Source organism: Argopecten irradians, chromosome 12 (genome assembly GCF_041381155.1).
Source record: "Argopecten irradians isolate NY chromosome 12, Ai_NY, whole genome shotgun sequence".
Classification (NCBI taxonomy): Eukaryota; Metazoa; Mollusca; class Bivalvia; order Pectinida; family Pectinidae; genus Argopecten; species Argopecten irradians.
In genome coordinates this window covers 7506746-7533823 of record NC_091145.1, presented here as the reverse complement: position 1 = coordinate 7533823, position 27078 = coordinate 7506746, and the positions used below count along the sequence as shown (strand labels likewise).

General features: G+C 36.4%; 1 protein-coding gene across 1 annotated transcript in view; it reads right to left on the bottom strand.

Annotated features, from left to right (window-relative positions):
• Positions 1-27078, bottom strand: part of LOC138336069 (inositol 1,4,5-trisphosphate receptor-like) — a 125749-nt gene that overhangs the window by 55688 nt on the left and 42983 nt on the right. The window contains exons 13-21 of the mRNA XM_069285354.1: positions 26782-26935; positions 15169-15321; positions 12944-13116; positions 12294-12413; positions 11004-11222; positions 10272-10367; positions 9486-9641; positions 6625-6775; positions 5783-5942 (exon numbers count right to left, since the gene is read on the bottom strand). Of these exons, the coding sequence (XP_069141455.1) occupies positions 5783-5942; positions 6625-6775; positions 9486-9641; positions 10272-10367; positions 11004-11222; positions 12294-12413; positions 12944-13116; positions 15169-15321; positions 26782-26935 (1382 nt within the window). The remainder of the gene's footprint in view (positions 1-5782; positions 5943-6624; positions 6776-9485; positions 9642-10271; positions 10368-11003; positions 11223-12293; positions 12414-12943; positions 13117-15168; positions 15322-26781; positions 26936-27078) is intronic.

Genomic DNA, 27078 nt, shown 5'->3' with positions numbered 1-27078 from the left:
AACATCAGTACCTACTCAATACAATAACATAACTTAGCAAACATCACCACCTACTCAATACAATAACATAACTTAACAAACATCAGTACCTACTCAATACAATAACATAACTTAGCAAACATCAGACCTACTCAATACAATAACATAACTTAGCAAACATCAGTACCTACTCAATACAATAACATAACTTAGCAAACATCAGTACCTACTCAATACAATAACATAACTTAGCAAACATCATACCTACTCAATACAATAACATAACTTAGCAAACATCAGTACCTACTCAATACAATAACATAACTTAGCAAACATCAGTACCTACTCAATACAATAACATAACTTAGCAAACATCAGTACCTACTCAATACAATAACATAACTTAGCAAACATCAGTACCTACTCAATACAATAACATAACTTAGCAAACATCAGTACCTACTCAATACAATAACATAACTTAGCAAACATCAGTACCTACTCAATACAATAACATAACTTAGCAAACATCAGTACCTACTCAATACAATAACATAACTTAGCAAACATCAGTACTTACTCAATACAATAACATAACTTAGCAAACATCAGTACCTACTCAATACAATAACAATAACTTAGCAAACATCAGTACCTACTCAATACAATAACATAACTTAGCAAACATCAGTACCTACTCAATACAATAACATAACTTAGCAAACATCAGTACCTACTCAATACAATAACATAACTTAGCAAACATCAGTACCTACTCAATACAATAACATAACTTAGCAAACATCAGTACCTACTCAATACAATAACATAACTTAGCAAACATCAGTACCTACTCAATACAATAACATAACTTAGCAAACATCAGTACCTACTCAATACAATAACATAACTTAGCAAACATCACCACCTACTCAATACAATAACATAACTTAGCAAACATCAGTACCTACTCAATACAATAACATAACTTAGCAAACATCATACCTACTCAATACAATAACATAACTTAGCAAACATCAGTACCTACTCAATACAATAACATAACTTAGCAAACATCAGTACCTACTCAATACAATAACATAACTTAGCAAACATCAGTACCTACTCAATACAATAACATAACTTAGCAAACATCACCACCTACTCAATACAATAACATAACTTAGCAAACATCAGTACCTACTCAATACAATAACATAACTTAGCAAACATCAGTACCTACTCAATACAATAACATAACTTAGCAAACATCATCACCTACTCAATACAATAACATAACTTAGCAAACATCATCACCTACTCAATACAATAACATAACTTAGCAAACATCAGTACCTACTCAATACAATAACATAACTTAGCAAACATCAGTACCTACTCAATACAATAACATAACTTAGCAAACATCAGTACCTACTCAATACAATAACATAACTTAGCAAACATCACCACCTACTCAATACAATAACATAACTTAGCAAACATCATACTACACCACTACTCAATACAATAACATAACTTAACAAACATCATAACCTACTCAATACAATAACATAACTTAGCAAACATCAGTACCTACTCAATACAATAACATAACTTAGCAAACATCAGTACCTACTCAATACAATAACATAACTTAGCAAACATCAGTACCTACTCAATACAATAACATAACTTAGCAAACATCAGTACCTACTCAATACAATAACATAACTTAGCAAACATCAGTACCTACTCAATACAATAACATAACTTAGCAAACATCAGTACCTACTCAATACAATAACATAACTTAGCAAACATCAGTACCTACTCAATACAATAACATAACTTAGCAAACATCAGTACCTACTCAATACAATAACATAACTTAGCAAACATCAGTACCTACTCAATACAATAACATAACTTAGCAAACATCAGTACCTACTCAATACAATAACATAACTTAGCAAACATCAGTACCTACTCAATACAATAACATAACTTAGCAAACATCAGTACCTACTCAATACAATAACATAACTTAGCAAACATCAGTACCTACTCAATACAATAACATAACTTAGCAAACATCACCACCTACTCAATACAATAACATAACTTAGCAAACATCAGTACCTACTCAATACAATAACATAACTTAGCAAACATCAGTACCTACTCAATACAATAACATAACTTAGCAAACATCAGTACCTACTCAATACAATAACATAACTTAGCAAACATCACCACCTACTCAATACAATAACATAACTTAGCAAACATCACCACCTACTCAATACAATAACATAACTTAGCAAACATCACCACCTACTCAATACAATAACATAACTTAGCAAACATCAGTACCTACTCAATACAATAACATAACTTAGCAAACATCAGTACCTACTCAATACAATAACATAACTTAGCAAACATCACCACCTACTCAATACAATAACATAACTTAGCAAACATCAGTACCTACTCAATACAATAACATAACTTAGCAAACATCAGTACCTACTCAATACAATAACATAACTTAGCAAACATCAGTACCTACTCAATACAATAACATAACTTAGCAAACATCAGTACCTACTCAATACAATAACATAACTTAGCAAACATCACCACCTACTCAATACAATAACATAACTTAGCAAACATCAGTACCTACTCAATACAATAACATAACTTAGCAAACATCAGTACCTACTCAATACAATAACATAACTTAGCAAACATCAGTACCTACTCAATACAATAACATAACTTAGCAAACATCAGTACCTACTCAATACAATAACATAACTTAACAAACATCAGTACCTACTCAATACAATAACATAACTTAGCAAACATCAGTACCTACTCAATACAATAACATAACTTAGCAAACATCAGTACCTACTCAATACAATAACATAACTTAGCAAACATCAGTACCTACTCAATACAATAACATAACTTAGCAAACATCAGTACCTACTCAATACAATAACATAACTTAGCAAACATCAGTACCTACTCAATACAATAACATAACTTAGCAAACATCAGTACCTACTCAATACAATAACATAACTTAGCAAACATCAGTACCTACTCAATACAATAACATAACTTAGCAAACATCAGTACCTACTCAATACAATAACATAACTTAGCAAACATCAGCACCTACTCAATACAATAACATAACTTAGCAAACATCAGTACCTACTCAATACAATAACATAACTTAGCAAACATCAGTACCTACTCAATACAATAACATAACTTAGCAAACATCAGTACCTACTCAATACAATAACATAACTTAAGCAAACATCAGTACCTACTCAATACAATAACATAACTTAGCAAAACATCACCACCTACTCAATACAATAACATAACTTAGCAAACATCAGTACCTACTCAATACAATAACATAACTTAGCAAACATCAGTACCTACTCAATACAATAACATAACTTAGCAAACATCAGTACCTACTCAATACAATAACATAACTTAGCAAACATCAGTACCTACTCAATACAATAACATAACTTAGCAAACATCACCACCTACTCAATACAATAACATAACTTAGCAAACATCACCACCTACTCAATACAATAACATAACTTAGCAAACATCAGTACCTACTCAATACAATAACATAACTTAGCAAACATCAGTACCTACTCAATACAATAACATAACTTAGCAAACATCAGTACCTACTCAATACAATAACATAACTTAGCAAACATCAGTACCTACTCAATACAATAACATAACTTAGCAAACATCAGTACCTACTCAATACAATAACATAACTTAGCAAACATCAGTACCTACTCAATACAATAACATAACTTAGCAAACATCAGTACCTACTCAATACAATAACATAACTTAGCAAACATCAGTACTACTCAATACAATAACATAACTTAGCAAACATCAACCTACTCAATACAATACATAACTTAGCAAACATCACCACCTACTCAATACAATAACATAACTTAGCAAACATCAGTACCTACTCAATACAATAACATAACTTAGCAAACATCAGTACCTACTCAATACAATAACATAACTTAGCAAAACATCAGTACCTACTCAATACAATAACATAACTTAGCAAACATCACCACCTACTCAATACAATAACATAACTTAGCAAACATCAGTACCTACTCAATACAATAACATAACTTAGCAAACATCAGTACCTACTCAATACAATAACATAACTTAGCAAACATCAGTACCTACTCAATACAATAACATAACTTAGCAAACATCAGTACCTACTCAATACAATAACATAACTTAGCAAACATCACCACCTACTCAATACAATAACATAACTTAGCAAACATCAGTACCTACTCAATACAATAACATAACTTAGCAAACATCAGTACCTACTCAATACAATAACATAACTTAGCAAACATCACCACCTACTCAATACAATAACATAACTTAGCAAACATCAGTACCTACTCAATACAATAACATAACTTAGCAAACATCATACCTACTCAATACAATAACATAACTTAGCAAACATCAGTACCTACTCAATACAATAACATAACTTAGCAAACATCATACCCTACTCAATACAATAACATAACTTAGCAAACATCAGTACCTACTCAATACAATAACATAACTTAGCAAACATCAGTACCTACTCAATACAATAACATAACTTAGCAAACATCAGTACCTACTCAATACAATAACATAACTTAACAAACATCAGTACCTACTCAATACAATAACATAACTTATCAAACATCAGTACCTACTCAATACAATAACATAACTTAGCAAACATCACCACTCAATACAATAAATAACTACAACATCAATACAATAAACATAACTTAGCAAACATCAGTACCTACTCAATACAATAACATAACTTAGCAAACATCAGTACCTACTCAATACAATAACATAACTTAGCAAACATCAGTACCTACTCAATACAATAACATAACTTAGCAAACATCAGTACCTACTCAATACAATAACATAACTTAGCAAACATCAGTACAATACTCAATACAATAACATAACTTAGCAAACATCACCACCTACTCAATACAATAACATAACTTAGCAAACATCAGTACCTACTCAATACAATAACATAACTTAGCAAACATCAGTACCTACTCAATACAATAACATAACTTAGCAAACATCAGTACCTACTCAATACAATAACATAACTTAGCAAACATCAGTACCTACTCAATACAATAACATAACTTAGCAAACATCACCACCTACTCAATACAATAACATAACTTAGTAAACATCATCACCTACTCAATACAATAACATAACTTAGCAAACATCAGTACCTACTCAATACAATAACATAACTTAACAAACATCAGTACCTACTCAATACAATAACATAACTTAGCAAACATCAGTACCTACTCAATACAATAACATAACTTAGCAAACATCACCACCTACTCAATACAATAACATAACTTAGCAAACATCAATACCTACTCAATACAATAACATAACTTAGCAAACATATATCTGTATATTTTACATATAATTATTATGATAATAGCTTTTAAAATGAGCAATATATAATTTGTGAATGAACTAATTAATAATCCTTGAATGTAAGAAGAGTTAAATTGCGATTCTTTGTCATATGGACAACTCTAAAGATAATATATAAAATATTACATTTAATTATTTTAATTTATAAACATGAATCAATGTAGACAATGTGATTGGTTACCATGGTCACTAAGAGAGACAGGTTGTCTCACTTTCCCCACACCATGAATCTCCTTCTCTGGTGCGAAGTCGAGGATGTTGAGGAGCGTTTTGGTCAGACGTAGAAGATTACTGAATGAGTAAAACCCAAAGTAGATAAGCTGCTTGGCCAGATTCACCACCTAAAAGAGTAATATAGAAGTTAGTTATTATGTTGTTGGTGATTAATATGAACATCAAAAACATGTGCATCCTCTAATCATTCAAATAGAATGGCAAAAAGCTATGATTTTTTAATGCCCCGACCCCAATGTCTTGAAACAAACTAAGTCAATTTTTTTATGTATGTTACATAAGGAGAAAAACTCTTTTGACAGAAATCTGCACATTTGTTCCAAGAAATCGAAGCCTACTTGGCCACATGGGTGATAGTCATTTCAGGAGAATGAGTTTAACTAAATGAACACATAAAGATATAGTTCTAAAAGCTAATATCACTGTCAAATATTAAAATAACTTGAATTGTCTGTATGACATAAATGCACCGGTATACATCCTGCATCCATATGAAAAGGTGACTGGGATACTGAACTAGACAGAGAGGGGCAACACAGCAGCCCCTTCCCACTTTATCCCATAGGGGGCATACTAATCAAAAGGTCAAGGCAGATGAATCCTGGGCCCAATTTCATCAACATTCCTAGTTTTAAGGAATTCCTTGACATATTTTTTCCTTTTTAATTCTGTATTGCTTTTATATGAATGTTAAGAAATTCCTAAGAGTTTTAAAAGGAGTGGTGATAAAACTGCGCCCTGAAAGTTTCATCAAATGTACTTAAGGAATTGATAAAAATAATCACTTACTTCAAATGTGAGTTTGTTTTGTTTCCTGTCCACAAAGGCACCTTCTTGGCTTACAACATTACACAAGTAGTCCTCCACAAACAGGATGGTACGGGAGAACCGAGGCTTCACTTTCTCTTTCTCAGGATCCTTTCCTATGTTAGACTCGTAACTAGACAAATAGAAATAAAAGTTGAGAAAAGCAAAAGCAAACAGTGCAACTGTAGCCTTGCAATTTTGGTAAACAAGGAGCAGTTTTTTTTGTTTTTCTCTCTCTGGCTTACACACTTATTGAAAAGTTGTTTCGAAAATTTTCACCTACTAGATCTCTGTGACCTTAAAAGTAAGGTAGCCCTTCATCACAGAATGTTACAAGCTCATTTTTGGATCTCAACACCAACCAATTATTGACAGAGACGTCCGTTCTAGATTTCAGCCAATTTGACCTCTTTGACCCTAAATGGAAGTCAAGGTCATTCATTTGAACAAAGTTGGTAGCTATTCACCCAAGCATATGATACAGGACTAATATCAGGTCTTTAGATGTCGTGGTTATTGTCAAGAAGTTGTTTACAGACTTTTGTCTATTTAACACATGCGGCGGCGACACCGGATAAAGTACAATGACTTCAGGTCAGATGATCAATAAAACAGGTATTTATGACTAGTTAGTGATTAAAGAGGAATCACCACAAACAAACCAGGTCATCACAATTCATTTATCAAAGTCTATCATCCACTGAACATTCTAAACACTAAAACAGCTAGTGTTTCTTTTGTTCAATAATAACAAGGGAACACACAAAGACAGGTAAAACATTAACTTAACTTCATTAAACTTTCTCTCATAAACTTATGATCTAAGTTTCTTGATAAAAGACATCCCAAAGAAATATCTTTATAGAGAAGTGTTTTATTAGAACTAGATAGAATTTTTAGCTTCAGTACAATTAAGGTTTAAAATGGCACAGATTTTAATTAGTTCAATCGTGGAAAAGGTACACAATATGTCGGAAAGAAGATCAGTTATCATAGAAATGACAGTCAATGGTGACTCTTTGTAAATCTAGCTTGGGAAAAAGAGTTTTGAATGGGTTGATTTAACTTTTTTCTTGTTTAAGCTCTTGTTTTTCATTCTCATTTTGTTGTGGACAAATATTGAGTCAACCAAACGAAAAGAAAACATGTTTTTATTTGAAATACCTTATATCAATTAATTTTAATTTATAAAGCTGGATTCCAATCTTCCCAAAGCAACTGTCTGTGGTTTTAATAAAAGAAGATTTAATATACAAGAACTTGCATATTACATTTTAGTGTTATGTTACAGCCGGGCTCATTGCTAGGAACTGATAAGTGTGGAGAGATAAATTGCATACCTATTATATATGAGATGTATAATTTCAAAGAATCATAACAAAATCTAATTCTTACAATCTAGATTACAACCAGTTAAAATTGAGACAATAATAAAATCAATATTATTATCAAAATCACCATGCAATGAAATATCTCTTTACAATCCACTGTTACTCTAAAGGAAATCATACATCTCAATAAGAAGTAGCATTATATCTCGTGAAATTTTCGTCAAAAGGAGTGAAGTCAATTATGGTTGGAGCATGTGTCTGTCCATGCTACCTACTTCTCAGCGTCCCATGCATTATGATCATATCTGAAATGTTAGACACATTCTTCATCAACCTCATCATCATTTTCAGATTATTCTGGTGTGGTGATTTATATTGTCTCCTGGTATCACAAACTATTATAATATGACCATTAATTTAATGGTTTACAAGAGTATAATTGGATATCTCGTTAGAATGACACTACATTGAACTAAATAAGTAAAAAAAATATTTCTATAACATAACATATCAAAGAAACACAATTTAACAAAGGATGACAATTTATTGAGACTCATGCCCTATCTGAGCCTCAAACTTACGATCTACGGCTCCCAATCGCCTAGCCAAACATACCTGCGCCTTCTACCAACGCACTACATCCGCGTCCCCATATAATTTGGATCCATGTGCTTTAATCAACAAAACACTTACCAGTGAGTAGACTAGACCGTGCACAAAGCCTGTTTACTCCTCTAAACAGAAATCTAGTCACGATACCTAGAATTTATGAAATAATACGGCAATACAATTTAACCTGCTTGGTTGAAAAAATCACACAACTCTATCATGGAGAGAGTATATTATTTATGACTTGTACATGTTTTTGTATACGAACCAGTTCCTCCCTGAAAATCCGTATGGTATCTTAGTAAGTGAAGCTCAAATTGTGTGGGGCATTCTGACCAGAGGACAGACCGACTGTGACCATTGGAATACTTACTCCTCTATACAGAGATTTGTATGGGAAGGGTGTCCAAGGAAGCCCCAGGCCCCATGACCCCACTATCTTACCTGTGTGGTGTGATGAACCTTAGATATTTGATGGACATGGTTTGGAAGGTCATATTTACCCTAAGAAATTAAACCTCGATTTAGAAATCTATCTTTTGATTAACACGGCATGTGACCTACATTTTAGCGATCGGTCCTTTGAACAGTGTGATACTCCTAATTTTTGACGCCATAGAAATCTATCTCTTTGGCGACCTGATTTTGTGTAAGAAAAATATTTTTTTCCTGGGATCTCAGACCATAGACGGCATATTTGTAATTGGTTGAAATTACTATCTGTCCAAAGTCTATAGAATCTGTGTGGGGATGTATCTTCGGGACACCACCACTTAAGTGTGACGTCAAGGCTCGTATTAGTCTAAATCTTGATTGGTTGCACTCCGAAACTCCGTGTCCCACAGAGATTTGTGTGGGGATCTTGGACCATAGTGGGCATATTTGATTGGTTGAAATACTTACTCCTCTATAGAAATCTGTGTGGGGATCTCGGACCATAGACGGGCGTATTTGACTGGTTTGATGATTTCCTGAGGATCCCGGTCTACATGCATGTGTAACATGAGTCTACAGAACGAGGCTCGTAGGTCGTAAGGCAAGACCTCATCAGACACGCACCTGTAAAGAGTCATCTATGCTGTTACTATGAAAACAGTAGACATATATTTATGTAAACAGAAGAAGATTATCTTATTTTATTTGTTTTCTTCTCTGTGGAAAAACATGTACTCCTATTTCAATATTACTTTTCAGATTTATGATACTTTAAAGCAAAATTCCTCTGCAGTCAATTAAGGTTTTCCAATTTTGGTCAAATGACTTCTAACTGTTTTGTGAAAAATTTGTCAATAAAAATTCTATAAATTTGATCAAATTAATCAGATAACATGAAGTTTGAATCATCATCATAATTATATAAGTCATTACTGGAATCATAGGTCAATATCTGTGTTAGAGTGGAGTTTTATGAGGGATAATTACATTGAAATGGATCTAAATCAGCTATGACTAATGAATCTGGATTTACTCATGGTGAAAAAGTGAAACAGATTTTGAAGTTTCTTTATTAATGCATCACTATCAGATACCAAAAACGATTTGAGTCCCACTTTCCTGTGATTGTGATGTCATTTTTTAAGTGATTTAGTAATGTCACAATTACTGGAAGGTGAGACTAATCCACAGTTATTCAAACTTTACCCATATTATTTTGGTATCTTGAAACCCCTGTATTGAGTTGTATCTTACCTGAGAATCAGATCTATATCAAGTTCTTTGGAGAGAGCATTAATAGCTATGTACTGCCTATCCAGACACATATGAGAAAACAGATCTAGTTGGTGTCTGAAAGAGAAAATAATCAAAGATTGCAACAATATCTTACATCAGTTGTTACGTCTAGATACAATTCAATAACAGAATCATGTGGAAATTGCATAATTATGTTTTCATTAATTTTATGCATTGATTCAAGGGTAAGGAGGACTAATTACATCACCATGGCAAGATGCTCCACCGCTGACAAATGGTATTTTTTCACCATCAAAAACAGGAGCAGAGACGATTTAGAATTTTTCTTCAGTTACAAAAGTTACTTACTTTACACCATTACGTGTACCACCATTGAAAAATTTGAGCTTCTAATTTTAATTCAAGTTAAAATGATTAAACACCAATTATTGTTCAAATGATGAATATCATTTATGCTCTGTCGGCAGTGGAGCATTTGTAACAAAAACACCTTCCTAAAATGTAACAGTGTTTGTTTTTTCCTCAATAAGAAGAAAGAAGAGATAAAATCTGATTCTCACACTGAAAACTTGACATGAATTGTAAAGTTTGAAGAATCGATGATCAAGACAGAAATACAATATAACTTGTTTAAAGTGTCAGTGGAACGAGCATATTTGGTCGCTATATAGACAAGGGTCCTTTTGTTCACTAAATATCTATGATACTTCTTTACCAAGCCTGTATTACCTATAATAGACTAAGATGTCTTGTTCCTCGGAACTCTCCCCGAGGCCCTGAGATTCTGCCGCAGTCTCCGCCAGCTCCCGTATACTCTTGGTCTTTTTACCAAGATCCCAGATGAGCATAACCTCCTCGACTTCCTCGATAGTAACGATGGGCTCGGGAGCCGAGGTTCCATCTGGGTTCTCCACCTCCATTTCAACCTCCATCTGTGTCTTCTCAAGTCTGACCAATCAAAATGTTTTATACATGACTTCAAATACAATTTCAGGAATTTAATCCTTCTTATCAATTATTATATTTTAGTGTGACAGTGACCATGAACAAAATAGCATAATGATGAATTTGTACCTTTGCTACAGTTGTGATATCAATGTCATACAGAAAATCTGCTAAAATACACTTAAACATAATTATAACAACAATCTGTTGGTAGGATACAAAAGATTCTCAGACATTGTTACCGTTTCAAAATTACAAGAGGCTTTCCCATTGTACAAAAGGACAGTGATTAATTTTATCTATTCCATGAATCTTAGGATTCCTCCTTGTTTTAGGTGTCCCATTAATTTCCAACATAAAAGTATTAGTAATGAGCGAACACATTAACATATTTTCCCAACATTGAAGCACATGTGTGTGTGAATTCTTTCGCTTTTACAGTGTGAAGACAGTACACGATGTATATTTGAATTTCCGTCACCAACAAGATGGGAAACTGTTACCCTTTTTCACTTCTTGACCTTTGATTGTTATCAGAAATAGATAATGCAAGATTAGCAAGTTTATTTACAGCAGCATGGTATCGACAAAACATTTCAAATCTACAGTAATTGAAAAAATTTGATAACACTTAAATTTCTATGCAACATCCATAAGACCCACAACAAAAATGTTTGAAGTATTACCTGACACTAAAGCGTCCTCATGTTTGTAATTACAGCTATTATTCCATGTCTGATACTTTTAATATTAATTTTGTTTTAAAACTGGCTTTCAGATTAAACTTTCAATTGAAAGGCTTTCAGATTAAACTCAATAATTTGAGAGAATAGGAATAAGCTGGCCATCATGAGAGTTGACCTTGTCACCACTGTTAGACATTCCAGATGAAAACTGAATTGAAAATATCTAGATTTTATATGAATGACATTGTCATGAGTATTGGTTTGGTTGTACATTGTTTTTGACAAAAGTGCATGTCGTTTTTATTACACATATCTTTAGGAGCTTGCCACAGTTATATTGACGAAGTGTAGATTGTATGAGTCAAGTTGTCATCATTGCTGTTCGTACCTGGTCTTGATAAGAATGTCCTGGTTCTCCTCACTCAGAAGACAGTTACAGATGAGATATTGTGTGGCTGCTATGGCCTGATTGTTGGACACACACAATACATAAAGGTAGTCGAGGAACCTACAAATGTACCATAATGAGGTAAAAACGGTATAAAGCTAGTATATTAATAATCCGAAATAAAAGGCCAAAATAAATTCAAAGTAAAATCAAAATCATTTCTATGGAATATATATTCAGCCACTATAGGGCCTTCTTAAGTCCAAAATAACACTAATACAATGTGTTCGTCTACAAATGTACAGAGTAATGTTAATATCAAGTCAGGATACACAAAACACATACTGGTAGTCGAGGAACCTACAAATGAATACCTTTTTCATTACAAAAAGTCTTTCATTAATACAAGACTCTTTCATATGTGGATATGAACAACAGGGATATTCTACCCAAGGGTCACAATATGATCCCAAGGGTATACGTAAAACACCTAATTCTTCATATCGCCTTATGAAATAATATTTTTCTCTTAGAATAATACTGTCACATTTTTTTTATTATAATTTCACAATTAAAATATCTCACCATTTTGCAATCTGCATATTTACAGATTTGATGGATGAACATTTTGTTATGTAAAGAAACTATACCTTGGTTTTTTGTTTTTCCTAACGAGGCTGACAAAGGTTACAATCTCTTGCTTAGTGATGTGTTTTTCCAGAAGTTTCCTGTTATTGTTTAGTAAAGCTGTGATGGTTTCCTCTGCTAAAACATCATATCCAATCTGTTTTTGCATAAATGCGAAGTATTTTGCAACATATTCCTGTAAAAATACAAAATTGAATAATTTTTACTGCAAAATAATTACAAAATTGAGCATGTCAAACACATTACATATAGTAAAAGTCTTTAATCATAAGCTATACAAATTTTTGTAATATGCAGCAAAATCTGCCTAAGCAATCACCTCTAAATATAAAGGCCACCTGTTTTAACTAAGACCACTTTAATCGGGGTCCTATGTGGCATATTTATGCAGAATTTGACAAGTGTATAAAGACACGTTGGCTTTAAAGATCATTTTTCATTGTCCCTTGGGTGATATTTTTAGACAGGTTTGACTTTGCTAGGAGTACAATATAAAAGAAATGTCATTTTATGACACATGCAATGAAAAGTTTGGATAGGATTAAATTTGTAGTAAGATTTTTTTTCAGACAGATCATTTAAAACGGTTTTAAATTAATTCTGTGAAACTATAATGTTTTATCAATTTGGCCTAATCATTCAATGCAATGTTAATGTTATACTTAAAAATTATTACCTAATGTAATAGTGTGACTTATGGTGTTATCTCACTACACTAGCCTACCTGATTTTTTCTATAGTCTTGCTGTGTACTAGCCTACCTGATTTTTCCTTTAGTCTTGCTGTGTACTAGCCTACCTGATTTTTCCAATAGTCTTGCTGTGTACTAGCCTACCTGATTTTTCCTATAGTCTTGCTGTGTACTAGCCTACCTGATTTTTCCTATAGTCTTGCTGTGTACTAGCCTACCTGATTTTTTGCTATAGTCTTGCTGTGTACTAGCCTACCTGATTTTTCCTATAGTCTTGCTGTGTACTAGCCTACCTGATTTTTCCTATAGTCTTGCTGTGTACTAGCCTACCTGATTTTTCCTATAGTCTTGCTGTGTACTAGCCTACCTGATTTTTCCTATAGTCTTGCTGTGTACTAGCCTACCTGATTTTTCCTATAGTCTTGCTGTGTACTAGCCTACCTGATTTTTCCTATAGTCTTGCTGTGTACTAGCCTACCTGATTTTTCCTATAGACTTGTTGTGTACTAGCCTACCTGATTTTTCCTATAGTCTTGCTGTGTACTAGCCTACCTGATTTTTCCTATAGTCTTGCTGTGTACTAGCCTACCTGATTTTTCCTACCTGCTGTGTTTAGCCTACCTGATTTTTCCTATAGTCTTGCTGTGTACTAGCCTACCTGATTTTTCCTATAGTCTTGCTGTGTACTAGCCTACCTGATTTTTCCTATAGTCTTGCTGTGTACTAGCCTACCTGATTTTTCCTATAGTCTTGCTGTGTACTAGCCTACCTGATTTTTCCTATAGTCTTGCTGTGTACTAGCCTACCTGATTTTTCCTATAGTCTTGCTGTGTACTACCTACCTGATTTTTCCTATAGTCTTGCTGTGTACTAGCCTACCTGATTTTTCCTATAGTCTTGCTGTGTACTAGCCTACCTGATTTTTCCTATAGTCTTGCTGTGTACTAGCCTACCTGATTTTTCCTATAGTCTTGCTGTGTACTAGCCTACCTGATTTTTCCTATAGTCTTGCTGTGTTAACTACCTGATTTTTTATAGTCTTGCTTGTACTAGCCTACCTGATTTTTCCTATAGTCTTGCTGTGTACTAGCCTACCTGATTTTTCCTATAGTCTTGCTGTGTACTAGCCTACCTGATTTTTCCTATAGTCTTGCTGTGTACTAGTCCTGATTTTTCCTATAGTCTTGCTGTGTACTAGCCTACCTGATTTTTCCTATAGTCTTGCTGTGTACTAGCCTACCTGATTTTTCCTATAGTCTTGCTGTGTACTAGCCTACCTGATTTTTCCTATAGTCTTGCTGTGTACTAGCCTACCTGATTTTTCCTATAGTCTTGCTGTGTACTAGCCTACCTGATTTTTCCTATAGTCTTGCTGTGTACTAGACTACCTGATTTTTCCTATAGTCTTGCTGTGTACTAGCCTACCTGATTTTTCCTATAGTCTTGCTGTGTACTAGCCTACCTGATTTTTCCTATAGTCTTGCTGTGTACTAGCCTACCTGATTTTTCCTATAGTCTTGCTGTGTACTAGCCTACCTGATTTTTCCTATAGTCTTGCTGTGAGAGGCGGAGTATGTGATAACAGAGTTTACAGATCTGTCGTATTGGGGCGTGTCTCTGATCAGCTAACTCCTCCATCTTCAGTAGTGGTTGGGACCCACTGAAGGGAGCCTTCAGTATCTGGAACACCTGGACAACAAAATCAAATTCATTTTAGTAATTAATATAAAGAAATTTGAAAATTTCCAAGAGCTGAAATTCTTTTGTTTATTAGTTCTGAGCATTGAAAAGACCTAAAGCAGGAATAAAGAACATAACACCAAATGTCCTGTTCAAGAAATGTCAGGGAAAGAGTCAAATCACGCTATCTTAATAACAATATGAGAGGTAACTAATTAAAAGAAAATTTGAGAAAGGCAAAACAAATTATAATCATACTTTGGCACCAAAATCTGGAAATCATTATCAAAAAGCAGATCCAATCTTTGATTTTTTTTCACTGTTATAAATACAAATCAGTGATGTAACTGATTCTAGTACCCTGTACCTGTACCCTGTACCCTGTACCCTGTACCCTCTACCCTGTACCCCCTACCCACTACATGAGTTGCTATTACGGACTAATCGGCTTGCGCATGCGCGGGTTATGACGCCTTAGATGTTCGAGTGAATTACAATAGATTATGAAGGAATCTTATTACTTGATATAAAAGCAATTTTTCAATTACTTTCATACCAATGGCAGTCGGTAAAATTTATTCCGAGTCATACTTGCATACCCTGTACCCTGTACCCCTCTACCCTGTACCCTCTACCCTGTACCCCCTACCCACTACATGAGTTGCTATTACGGACTATCGGCTTGCGCATGCGCGGGTTATGACGCCTTAGATGTTCGAGTGAATTACAATAGATTATGAAGGAATCTTATTACTTGATATAAAAGCAATTTTTCAATTACTTTCATACCAATGGCAGTCGGTAAATTTATTCCGAGTCATACTTGCATACCTTGTACCCTGTACCCTGTACCCTGTACCCTCTACCCTGTACCCCCTACCCACTACATGAGTTGCTATTACGGACTATCGGCTTGCGCATGCGCGGGTTATGACGCCTTAGATGTTCGAGTGAATTACAATAGATTATGAAGAAATCTTATTACTTGATATAAAAGCAATTTTTCAATTACTTTCATACCAATGGCAGTCGGTTAATTTTATTCCGAGTCATACTTGCATACCTTGTACCTGTACCCTGTACCCTGTACCCTGTACCTTCTACCCTGTACCCTGTACTACCCTGTACCCTGTACCCACTACCCTGTACCCCCTACCCCCTACATGAGTTGTATTACGGACTATCGGCTTGCGCATGCCGGGTTATGACGCCTTAGATGTTCTAGATTATGTAAGAAATCTTATTACTTGTACCCCTTTCACCCAGTCGGTACATACTTGCATACCTTGTACCCTGTACCCTGTACCCTGTACCCTGTACCCTACATGAGTTGCTATTAACGGACTATCGGCTTGCGCAATGCGCGGGGTTATGACGCCTTAGATGTTCCTTTATGAAGAAATCTTATTACTTGATATAAAAAAGCAATTTTTCAATTACTTTCATACCAATGGCAGTCGGTAAATTTATTCCGAGTCATACTTGCATACCTTGTACCCTGTACCCTGTACCCTGTACCCTGTACCCTGTACCCTGTACCCTCTACCCTGTACCCTCTACCCTGTACCCCCTACCCACTACATGAGTTGCTATTACGGACTATCGGCTTGCGCATGCGCGGGTTATGACGCCTAAGATGTTCGAGTGAATTACAATAGATTATGAAGGAATCTTATTACTTGATATAAAAGCAATTTTTCAATTACTTTCATACCAATGGCAGTCGGTAAATTTATTCCGAGTCATACTTGCATACCTTGTACCTTACCCTGTACCCTGTACCCTTGTACCCTCTACCCTGTACCCTGTACCCTGCTACCCTGTACCCCCCACCGTACCCACTACATGACCTTGTCCCTACCCTGTACCATGTTTGCTACGGACTATCGGCTTGCGCATGGGCAGGTTATGACGCCTAAGATGTTCGAGTGAATTACAATAGATTATGAAGGAATCTTATTACTTGATATAAAAGCAATTTTTCAATTACTTTCATACCAATGGCAGTCGGTAAATATATTCCGAGTCATACTTGCATACCTTGTACCCTGTACCCTGTACCCTCTACCCTGTACCCTGTACCCTCTACCCTCTACCCTCTACCCCCTACCCACTACATGAGTTGCTATTACGGACTATCGGCTTGCGCATGCGCGGGTTATGACGCCTTAGATGTTTGAGTGAATTACAATAGATTATGATGGAATCTTATTACTTGATATAAAAGCAATTTTTCAATTACTTTCATACCAATGGCAGTCGGTAAATTTATTCCGAGTCATACTTGCATACCTTGTACCCTGTACCCTGTACCCTGTACCCCCTACCCAATCTCATCCCATCCACAATACTCTATGCCTAAGTTTATAATATGCAAATTATATATATATATTGCTCAATATAATCTATTATAATATATATATATAACATTTTTTTCTGGTAAATTATGGCACCAGATGAACAGTATTCTTACAAAATTGACATTTTACAAAATTAGATCACTGTGACCTATATTTTGACACTTAAGTTTTATTTTCAAAAAAAGTTTTATTTTTAACATATAAATGCATGTAAAATCATTCAAAAATATCATTTGGTTCCAACAAAACTGGACAAAACCGAAAATTATCCATCCTGTTTAACCCCCCATAACTCACAACGGACTCCGACCTGACCTTAATCATATTTCATATCATGATGTCCTAAACCCCCGGGTATCTGTAAACAAAAAATAATGCTTATCGGTCATGCCAACCAGAGGGCCCAAATTGACACTCCTCCTTTAAATCAATTCTTATTGATTGTATTGATTGAAGGAGGAACAAAATCTGCAAAGGCACAAGATCTTTCACGCAAAGGCGATTCAAAGACAGGGCCCCAGAAATATTGGTTATTGACGTGTCATTCCTATCCCGTGTGCGAAATTTGACCATCAACGACATCGATCAAAGACTGACTGTGCAAGAGAAGAGGTAAGGACCATTAATCGTATCAATTGAATACACATTTAATGAAGTTATGATGAAAAATAGTATATATTGTACTAAATGGTTTGACAATAGGAGATTTCAGAAAATCTGGAGGAGAATATTCAATTATATTATATTTCTATCTGAACAGTAGAAAACAATATTCCATTCCGCTACAATGTACTATTTATTCAAATTTACCTAAAATTTAAACGTTCCAAATCGCTATATTGTCACAAACTAATCAATTTGACTTTGTCCGATATTCGCCTGACTATAAATTTATGTCACTTAGGCGATAATCCGCCACCAAAGCATAGCCTTCATTCATTGTAAGATGTAAAACGAAACGCATCAACAAAAAGGGTATGGTTTAAAATTAATTTTCTGTATTAATTATCTCAGATGACTCTATTTAGTGTAGGTTTTACTTGTTGGTTATACATGTACATAAACTCGCATTAAAAAGTAGTTTTCATCTTTTTTGTTCCAGTTATGCACTTTTTGCTGTAACTATCTGTAGGAGGTCCCATTTCATTGCCAAGATCAAATTTGCGGGATCCTGGTACGAGTACGACGGATTAAGTGAGTCCATTAAAGCAGGGACCAGCTTTCAAGGCACAATGAACTTTGCTGTTTTTGTCTCCTGTTAGACTTGTTAGACTTCTCTGCTGAAGGAATTTTTGTTCAAACCTTGTCGAAAGGTTGGTTGTGACATTTGAGTGTTGTTCAAGTGGTTTTAATTGTTAATATTTAAGCATTAATGTTTATTTAGATATTACATGTATTGGGTTTGAAAAACAATTTGTTTGCAAACTGTGTGAATCAGTGATTTTTTAAGGGATTCATTTTTCCGAATCAATACGCAATGTCTTTGTGACGTCACGATAACGTCGGGGTTTCGCGCCATTCTCGGATTCAAAAACGTATTGACCAATCAGAAAGCCAGTTTAGCTATGAAAACGAAGAGAAATTAAATATAAATGTTTCGAAAAGCAACAAATATTGTGATTGGAAAAAAAGCCCAACAAATATACCTACCCTCAATTTGTATGCATGTTTTTATAATTACTTTTTAATTGTTTTTATACTAAATTCTACTATTTGATTGGTAGGTTTCTTTTTCTTCGTACTATTTTGAAGAAAATTCGAGAATGGCGTGAAAACTCGACGTTATCATGACGTCACAATAGAGACGTCGACGTTGCGTATTGATTTAGAAAAAACCCATTGGAAAATCAATGGAATCGTAAGTATAAAATATGTCATCAGGTAGTCCACCTTCAGTCCGTGGTCTCCCGTCCACCTTTCAGTCCGTGGTCTTCCGTCCACCCTTGAGTCAGTGGTCTCCCGTCCACACATGATTCCGTGGTCTCCCGTCCACACATGATTCCGTGGTCTCCCGTCCATCCTTCAGTCCGTGGTCTCCTGTCCACCTTTCAGTCCGTGGTCTTCCGTCCACCCTTGAGTCAGTGGTCTCCCGTCCACACATGATTCCGTGGTCTCCCGTCCACACATGATTCCGTGGTCTCCCGTCCATCCTTCAGTCCGTGGTCTCTCCCGGTCCACCATTAAGTCCGTGTTCTTCCGTCCATCCTTCAGTCCGTGGTCTCCCGTCTACACATGAGTCCGTGGTCTTCCGTCCACCATTATGTCCGTGATCTCCCGTCCACCCTTCAGTCCATGGTCTCCCGTCCACCCTTGAGTTCGTGGTCTCCCGTCCATCCTTCAGTCCGTGGTCTCCGTCCATCCTTCAGTCCTCGGTCTCCCGTCCACCATTAAGTCCGTGGTCTCCCGTCCACCCTTGAGTCCGTGGTCTCCCGTCCACCATTGAGTCCGTGGTCTCCCGTCCATCCTTCCTTCAGTCTGTGGTCTCCCGTCCATCCTTCAGTCCGTGGTCTCCCGTCCATCCTTCAGTCCGTGGTCTCTCCCGTCCATCCTTCAGTCCGTGGGTATCCCGTCCACCCTTCAGTCTGTGATCTCCCGTCCATCCTTCAGTCCTCGGTCTCCCGTCCACCATTAAGTCCGTGGTCTTCCGTCCACCATTATGTCTGTGGTCTCCCGTCCACCATTATGTCCGTGGTCTCCCGTCTATCCTTCAGTCCAGGGTCTCCCCGTCCACCCTTGAGTCCGTGGTCTCCTGTCCACCCTTCAGTCCGTGGTATCCCGTCTATCCTTCAGTCCAGGGTCTCCTGTCCATCCTTTCAGTCCAGGGTCTCCCGTCCACCTTTGAGTCCGTGGTCTCCAGTCTCCAGTACCCTTCAGTCCAGGGTCTCCCGTCCACCCTTCAGTCCGTGGTCTCCTGTCCACCCTTCAGTCCGTGGTATCCCGTCTATCCTTCAGTCCAGGGTCTCCTGTCCATCCTTCAGTCCAGGGTCTCCCGTCCACCTTTGAGTCCGTGGTCTCCAGTCTACCCTTCAGTCCAGGGTCTCCCGTCCACCCTTCAGTCCAGGGTCTCCTGTCCACCCTTCAGTCCGTGGTCTCCTGTCCACCCTTCAGTCCGTGGTCCCCTGTCCACCCTTCAGTCCGTGGTCCCCTGTCCACCCTTCAGTCCGTGGTCTTCCGTCCACCATTATGTCTGTGGTCTCCCGTCCACCATTATGTCCTGTGGTCTCCCGTCTATCCTTCAGTCCAGGGTCTCCCGTCCACCCTTGAGTCCGTGGTCTCCCCTCCACCTTTCAATCCGTGGTCTCCAGTCTACCCTTCAGTCCAGGGTCTCCCGTCCACCCTTCAGTCCGTGGTCTCCTGTCCACCCTTCAGTCCGCTCTAATAGGCAATATTGCATATTGCAATTTTGGAAGAATCGGACAAGAAGGCCGGTAGTTGGCCATCTTGAATTTTGATAGTAGGAGTTTGTTACTGCTTTTTCTTAAAACATTATAAAGCCATCTTTCTGAAATTTCAAATTTAGGGTTTATATTTGTCCCAAGACATTGTAATTACATTTTGAATATTAAAAGTAAACAATAAGACTGATTTGCAGCCATCTTGAATTTTGCCACTTTGTCAGAAAGTACTGAAAAGGTCTAGCTTCCTCAAATTTAACTTTTAGTGTCTTTTTTGTCAGAAGTTTTGCATATTTATTTGGGAACAAAGTCGCGTTTTTAGGCAATGCGTCATCAATCGACGTGTGCAGTCCACCGTGGATAATTTTTCCATTAAAAAATATGTTCAAATAAATGACCTTGACCTTCATTCGAAGCACAAGGGTCGAAAAGGTTTTTTAAAAACGACTTCTTGTCAATATGTAAGACCATAGAGATATTTCATTTCCTATGTAGCATGATAGAGGACGGGCTACCAAATGTGTTCAAATCAATGACCTTTACCTTCAGTTGAGGTCACAGTTCAACTATAGTCTCTCTGTGTTTTGTGTCAATAATAAGATTACCGTTAATACACATGGACCTCTTTTTCCAGGATATAATTTTTTCGAACGAATACATTCCATTACTAACCAAACTTATCGTAGTGATATCGTGCTCCTTTTACACCCGGAACCAGACGGCAACGTACATAGTATAGGCTAATTACATTGGTTACTGACGATGGTTCTGTTCTGAAGATACTGTGCGACAAGTATAATGTAAACATGGGTTGTGTGTCGGTTTTTGTTATAATTGTATAGTCTGATCAATACTTAGATTTTAATTTTTGAATGCTTAGTTGTGAGTTATCATATCTTTTTTTTATACTTTTTTTTTCTCATTAAGCTAAACTTTGCCGGAAATCCTGACCTGGTCATGACCAAGTAGTGTTATTGTTTTCGATTTATCCTAAAGCCAGGATGGCCACCATTTTGAAAACGTATTTTGAACCTCTTCTCAAGCTTGCCTGGAATGATCCTGATATAACATAGACCCAGTGTTGCTATATTTACAGTACAATCTGAAATTAAAATAACCGCCATGGTGCCATCTTAAAAGCACATCTAAAGGTGTTCTAATCACTAATGATTAAAATTGGTTTAATGTGAAAGAAGGCAGCTCAAGCAGTGCAGTTTTATTAAAATCCATGATTGATACCACATTCACTAAAATTACCACATTGAAAAAACATTATGTCATAGGACTGCACTTCTTGTTTGAAGTATTTCTGGTCTAGATAAAACAATCTTCAAAACCATGCTGTAAATGTTTATCATAGATTACTATGCAACATCTAGAGCATGCTTTAACGAATTTAAATCTTCCACAATTACATATGGGACACTCCAGTGGTTCAAATATAACTATAATCTGTAATTGTTTCTCAGATCCTGTAGTCATTCCTTGCTATAATATTATTATAAGAGGTATACTTATATAATGGGCCTCACACGTTTTAGTTGGATGTACATAAAACATGTATAAGAAAATGTTTATAGGACATATTCTACAACATACCTTTATATTTACTAAATACATATGATATTTTGATAACTTTGCAATAAGAATTGCATATGGAATAATAATAAAAGTGAGAGATTATGTCATGTGGTTATGCATACTTGTATCAAGATTTAATGTTTGTTTCACATACTTTATCAAAACATTTGGTTTTGTGGTTTGTTTAGATTATTTAATAATTGTATTTATTCCAAGAAATGTTGGCCTTAAAGAAGCTTTGTATAACTTGTTGTTTCATTATCAATGTACACATCTAATTTGGTTAAATTTCAAAACATTTGATTTTGAAGTTAGTTAAATTACCAAACAATTCAAGTTATTCCAAGAAGTGTTGGCCTTTAAAAAGCTTTGAAAATATTTTTGTTTTATAACCAATTTACAAAGCTACTTTGGTTTATTTCGGAATATTTTCTAGACCTACACTCCTATTGCCTTTCATAGAATAAGGTTGTTATTTGTTAAAGGATATGTAAAATACATGAACACTTTTGAGCATAGTTTATTATAATTGCATCTCGAATTAGCACACATACTTTATTTAAACTATCAGTATGCAATGGCAGTTTCACGCTATACACATATCGTCCATGATTGACCCCCAGGGAAAACTTTAAAACATCTTGTCACATTCCTGTTAAGGTCCATGGGCCTCTTGTTGTTCAAAATACATATTGCAAGAGCTAAATCTTTCTTAACAAATGTAAATTGTAACATATACAGTCGCGAAAATATATTTACCTGCTGAACGACATACAATAAAAGTTGTGCAATGTATTTGATTTAACATTCTGTAGATCATTACATTATATCTTTAAGCTTGTAACTGTATGGATATAGAATATGGTGATTTTGAATCTGTGTAAAAATGCGTGCATGGTGTAATTTTGACAAAGTTAATGTAAATGCTAAATTGGGAAAGTGCATTGCGGACGTTTCGTCATCCGTTAATGATTACATGTTCTTGAGTTTGAAGATGTGAGAGCAATATTACATATTACATGTACCTATGTACAATTGTAATTAATGATATTAAGTCAAATAAAGCATGTTTTTATTATTTGCTGTCTTCGATGAATTTAACAAGCAAAGTGCTAAATACAGCAGTATTGGTATTGAAACATCAATGACGCTCGCATGCGTGTATAAACGTATATTGGGTGAAGTTGCCCCGCATACAGGCTACATTTTTCAAAAATGAAAAAAGGTGAACTTTGACCCGATAGCGAACTTTTTTATTTGATCTAATAACGATATATTAGAAAAAAAGTAAGTCTTTAATACTATTTACATTCATCATGAACATTTTTTCCTGTATCTCAATCATTTTTTTATTTATAGCTATTTCAAACTTTTGCGGTATGACGTTACGGCAGCCGTATTTAATTTTCGATCAACATCAAAATGCGGTCACCCCTTCCAACTCGTGCTATACAACATGACAATACATCTAATGACTGACTGCCATTGTCAGGAAAGTAATTGAGAAATATCTTGATTTTGATTAATAAGATGTTCCTTGAAACGATTCCTTTATAATCTATTGTAATTCACTCGAACATCTAAGGTGTCATAACCCGCGCATGCGCAAGCCGATAGTCCGTAATAGCAACTCATGAAGTGGGTAGGGGTGGTACAGGGGGTAGAGGGTACAGGGTAGAGGGTACAGGGTACAGGGTACAGGGTACAGGGTAGAGGGTAGAGAGGGTACAGGGGTACAGGGTACAGGGTACAGGGTACAGGGTACAAGGTATGCAAGTATGACTCGGAATAAATTTACCGACTGCCATTGGTATGAAAGTAATTGAAAAATTGCTTTTATATCAAGTAATAAGATTTCTTCATAATCTATTGTAATTCACTCGAACATCTAAGGCGTCATAACCCGCGCGCATGCGCAAGCCGATAGTCCGTAATAGCAACTCATGTAGTGGGTAGGGAGTACAGGGTAGAGGGTACAGGGTACAGGGTACACGGTACAGGGTACAGGTACAGGGTACAAGGTATGCAAGTATGACTCGGAATAAATTTACCGACTGCCATTGGTATGAAAGTAATTGAAAAATTGCTTTTATATCAAGTAATAAGATTCCTTCATAATCTATTGTAATTCACTCGAACATCTAAGGCGTCATAACCCGCGCATGCGCAAGCCGATAGTCCGTAATAGCAACTCATGTAGTGGGTAGGGGGTACAGGGTAGAGGGTAGAGGGTACAGGGTAGAGGGTAGAGGGTAGAGGGTACAGGGTAGAGGGTACAGGGTACAGGGTACAGGGTAGAAGGTACAGGGTACAGGGTACAGGGTACAGGGTACAAGGTATGCAAGTATGACTCGGAATAAATTTACCGACTGCCATTGGTATGAAAGTAATTGAAAAATTGCTTTTATATCAAGTAATAAGATTTCTTCATAATCTATTGTAATTCACTCGAACATCTAAGGCGTCATAACCCGCGCATGCGCAAGCCGATAGTCCGTAATAGCAACTCATGTAGTGGGTAGGGGGTACAGGGTAGAGGGTACAGGGTAGAGGGTAGAGGGTACAGGGTACAGGGTACAGGGTACAGGGTACAAGGTATGCAAGTATGACTCGGAATAAATTTACCGACTGCCATTGGTATGAAAGTAATTGAAAAATTGTTTTTATATCAAGTAATAAGATTCCTTCATAATCTATTGTAATTCACTCGAACATCTAAGGCGTCATAACCCGCGCATGCGCAAGCCGATAGTCCGTAATAGCAACTCATGTAGTGGGTAGGGGGTACAGGGTAGAGGGTAGAGGGTAGAGGGTACAGGGTAGAGGGTACAGGGTACAGGGTACAGGGTAGAAGGTACAGGGTACAGGGTACAGGGTACAGGGTACAAGGTATGCAAGTATGACTCGGAATAAATTTACCGACTGCCATTGGTATGAAAGTAATTGAAAAATTGCTTTTATATCAAGTAATAAGATTTCTTCATAATCTATTGTAATTCACTCGAACATCTAAGGCGTCATAACCCGCGCATGCGCAAGCCGATAGTCCGTAATAGCAACTCATGTAGTGGGTAGGGGGGGTACAGGGTAGAGGGTACAGGGTAGAGGGTAGAGGGTACAGGGTACAGGGTACAGGGTACAGGGTACAAGGTATGCAAGTATGACTCGGAATAAATTTACCGACTGCCATTGGTATGAAAGTAATTGAAAAATTGTTTTTATATCAAGTAATAAGATTCCTTCATAATCTATTGTAATTCACTCGAACATCTAAGGCGTCATAACCCGCGCATGCGCAAGCCGATAGTCCGTAATAGCAACTCATGTAGTGGGTAGGGGGTACAGGGTAAGAGGGTACAGGGTAGAGGGTACAGGGTAGAGGGTACAGGGTACAGGGTACAGGGTAGAAGGTACAGGGTACAGGGTACAGGGTACAGGGTACAGGGTACAAGGTATGCAAGTATGACTCGGAATAAATTTACCGACTGCCATTGGTATGAAAGTAATTGAAAAATTGCTTTTATATCAAGTAATAAGATTTCTTCATAATCTATTGTAATTCACTCGAACATCTAAGGCGTCATAACCCGCGCATGCGCAAGCCGATAGTCCGTAATAGCAACTCATGTAGTGGGTAGGGGTACAGGGTAGAGGGTACAGGGTAGAGGGTACAGGGTACAGGGTACAGGGTACAGGGTACAGGGTACAAGGTATGCAAGTATGACTCGGAATAAATTTACCGACTTAAATCATTGGTATGAAAGTAATTGAAAAATTGCTTTTATATCAAGTAATAAGATTCCTTCATAATCTATTGTAATTCACTCGAACATCTAAGGCGTCATAACCCGCGCATTGCGCAAGCCGATAGTCCGTAATACACAGGGTACAGGGTACAGGGTAGAGGGTCACCTTTCAGGGGATGCCCAGCCCCCTCCTTTCCTCAGGCTAAATATCTAGAATGTTAATAACTAAGAAACAGAAATTGATGCATCATAGTAACACATGATGGAAACCGTGTAAACAAGTGATGGCCGGTGATAAAGGGGAACATCCTGCCGAAACATAGCCACTTATAATGACTTATTAACTATTAATTAAAGGATAAAGACAACTAGACTGAGCAGACAAACCTGTTTGAGGATGTCCTGTTCTCGGAGCAGCTTCTGTCTCTCTCTGCACTCCTTGGGTTTAGCCATCTCCACCTTGAGTGGGTCTCCTCCTGTGTTTTGAGATTCTTGTTGGGTCACAAAGTGTAATATATCAGACAACAGCTGTGTCACAAATCTGTCGATAAACATCAAGATTCAAGTTAAATATGAATCTACCAAGAAAATAATATGTACCAAGTTTTTATCAAAAAAGAAGATCTATTAGATTTTCACAGAAAAAAAATTAACTATTTCTAAAGCAACCCAAGAGATCTTCGT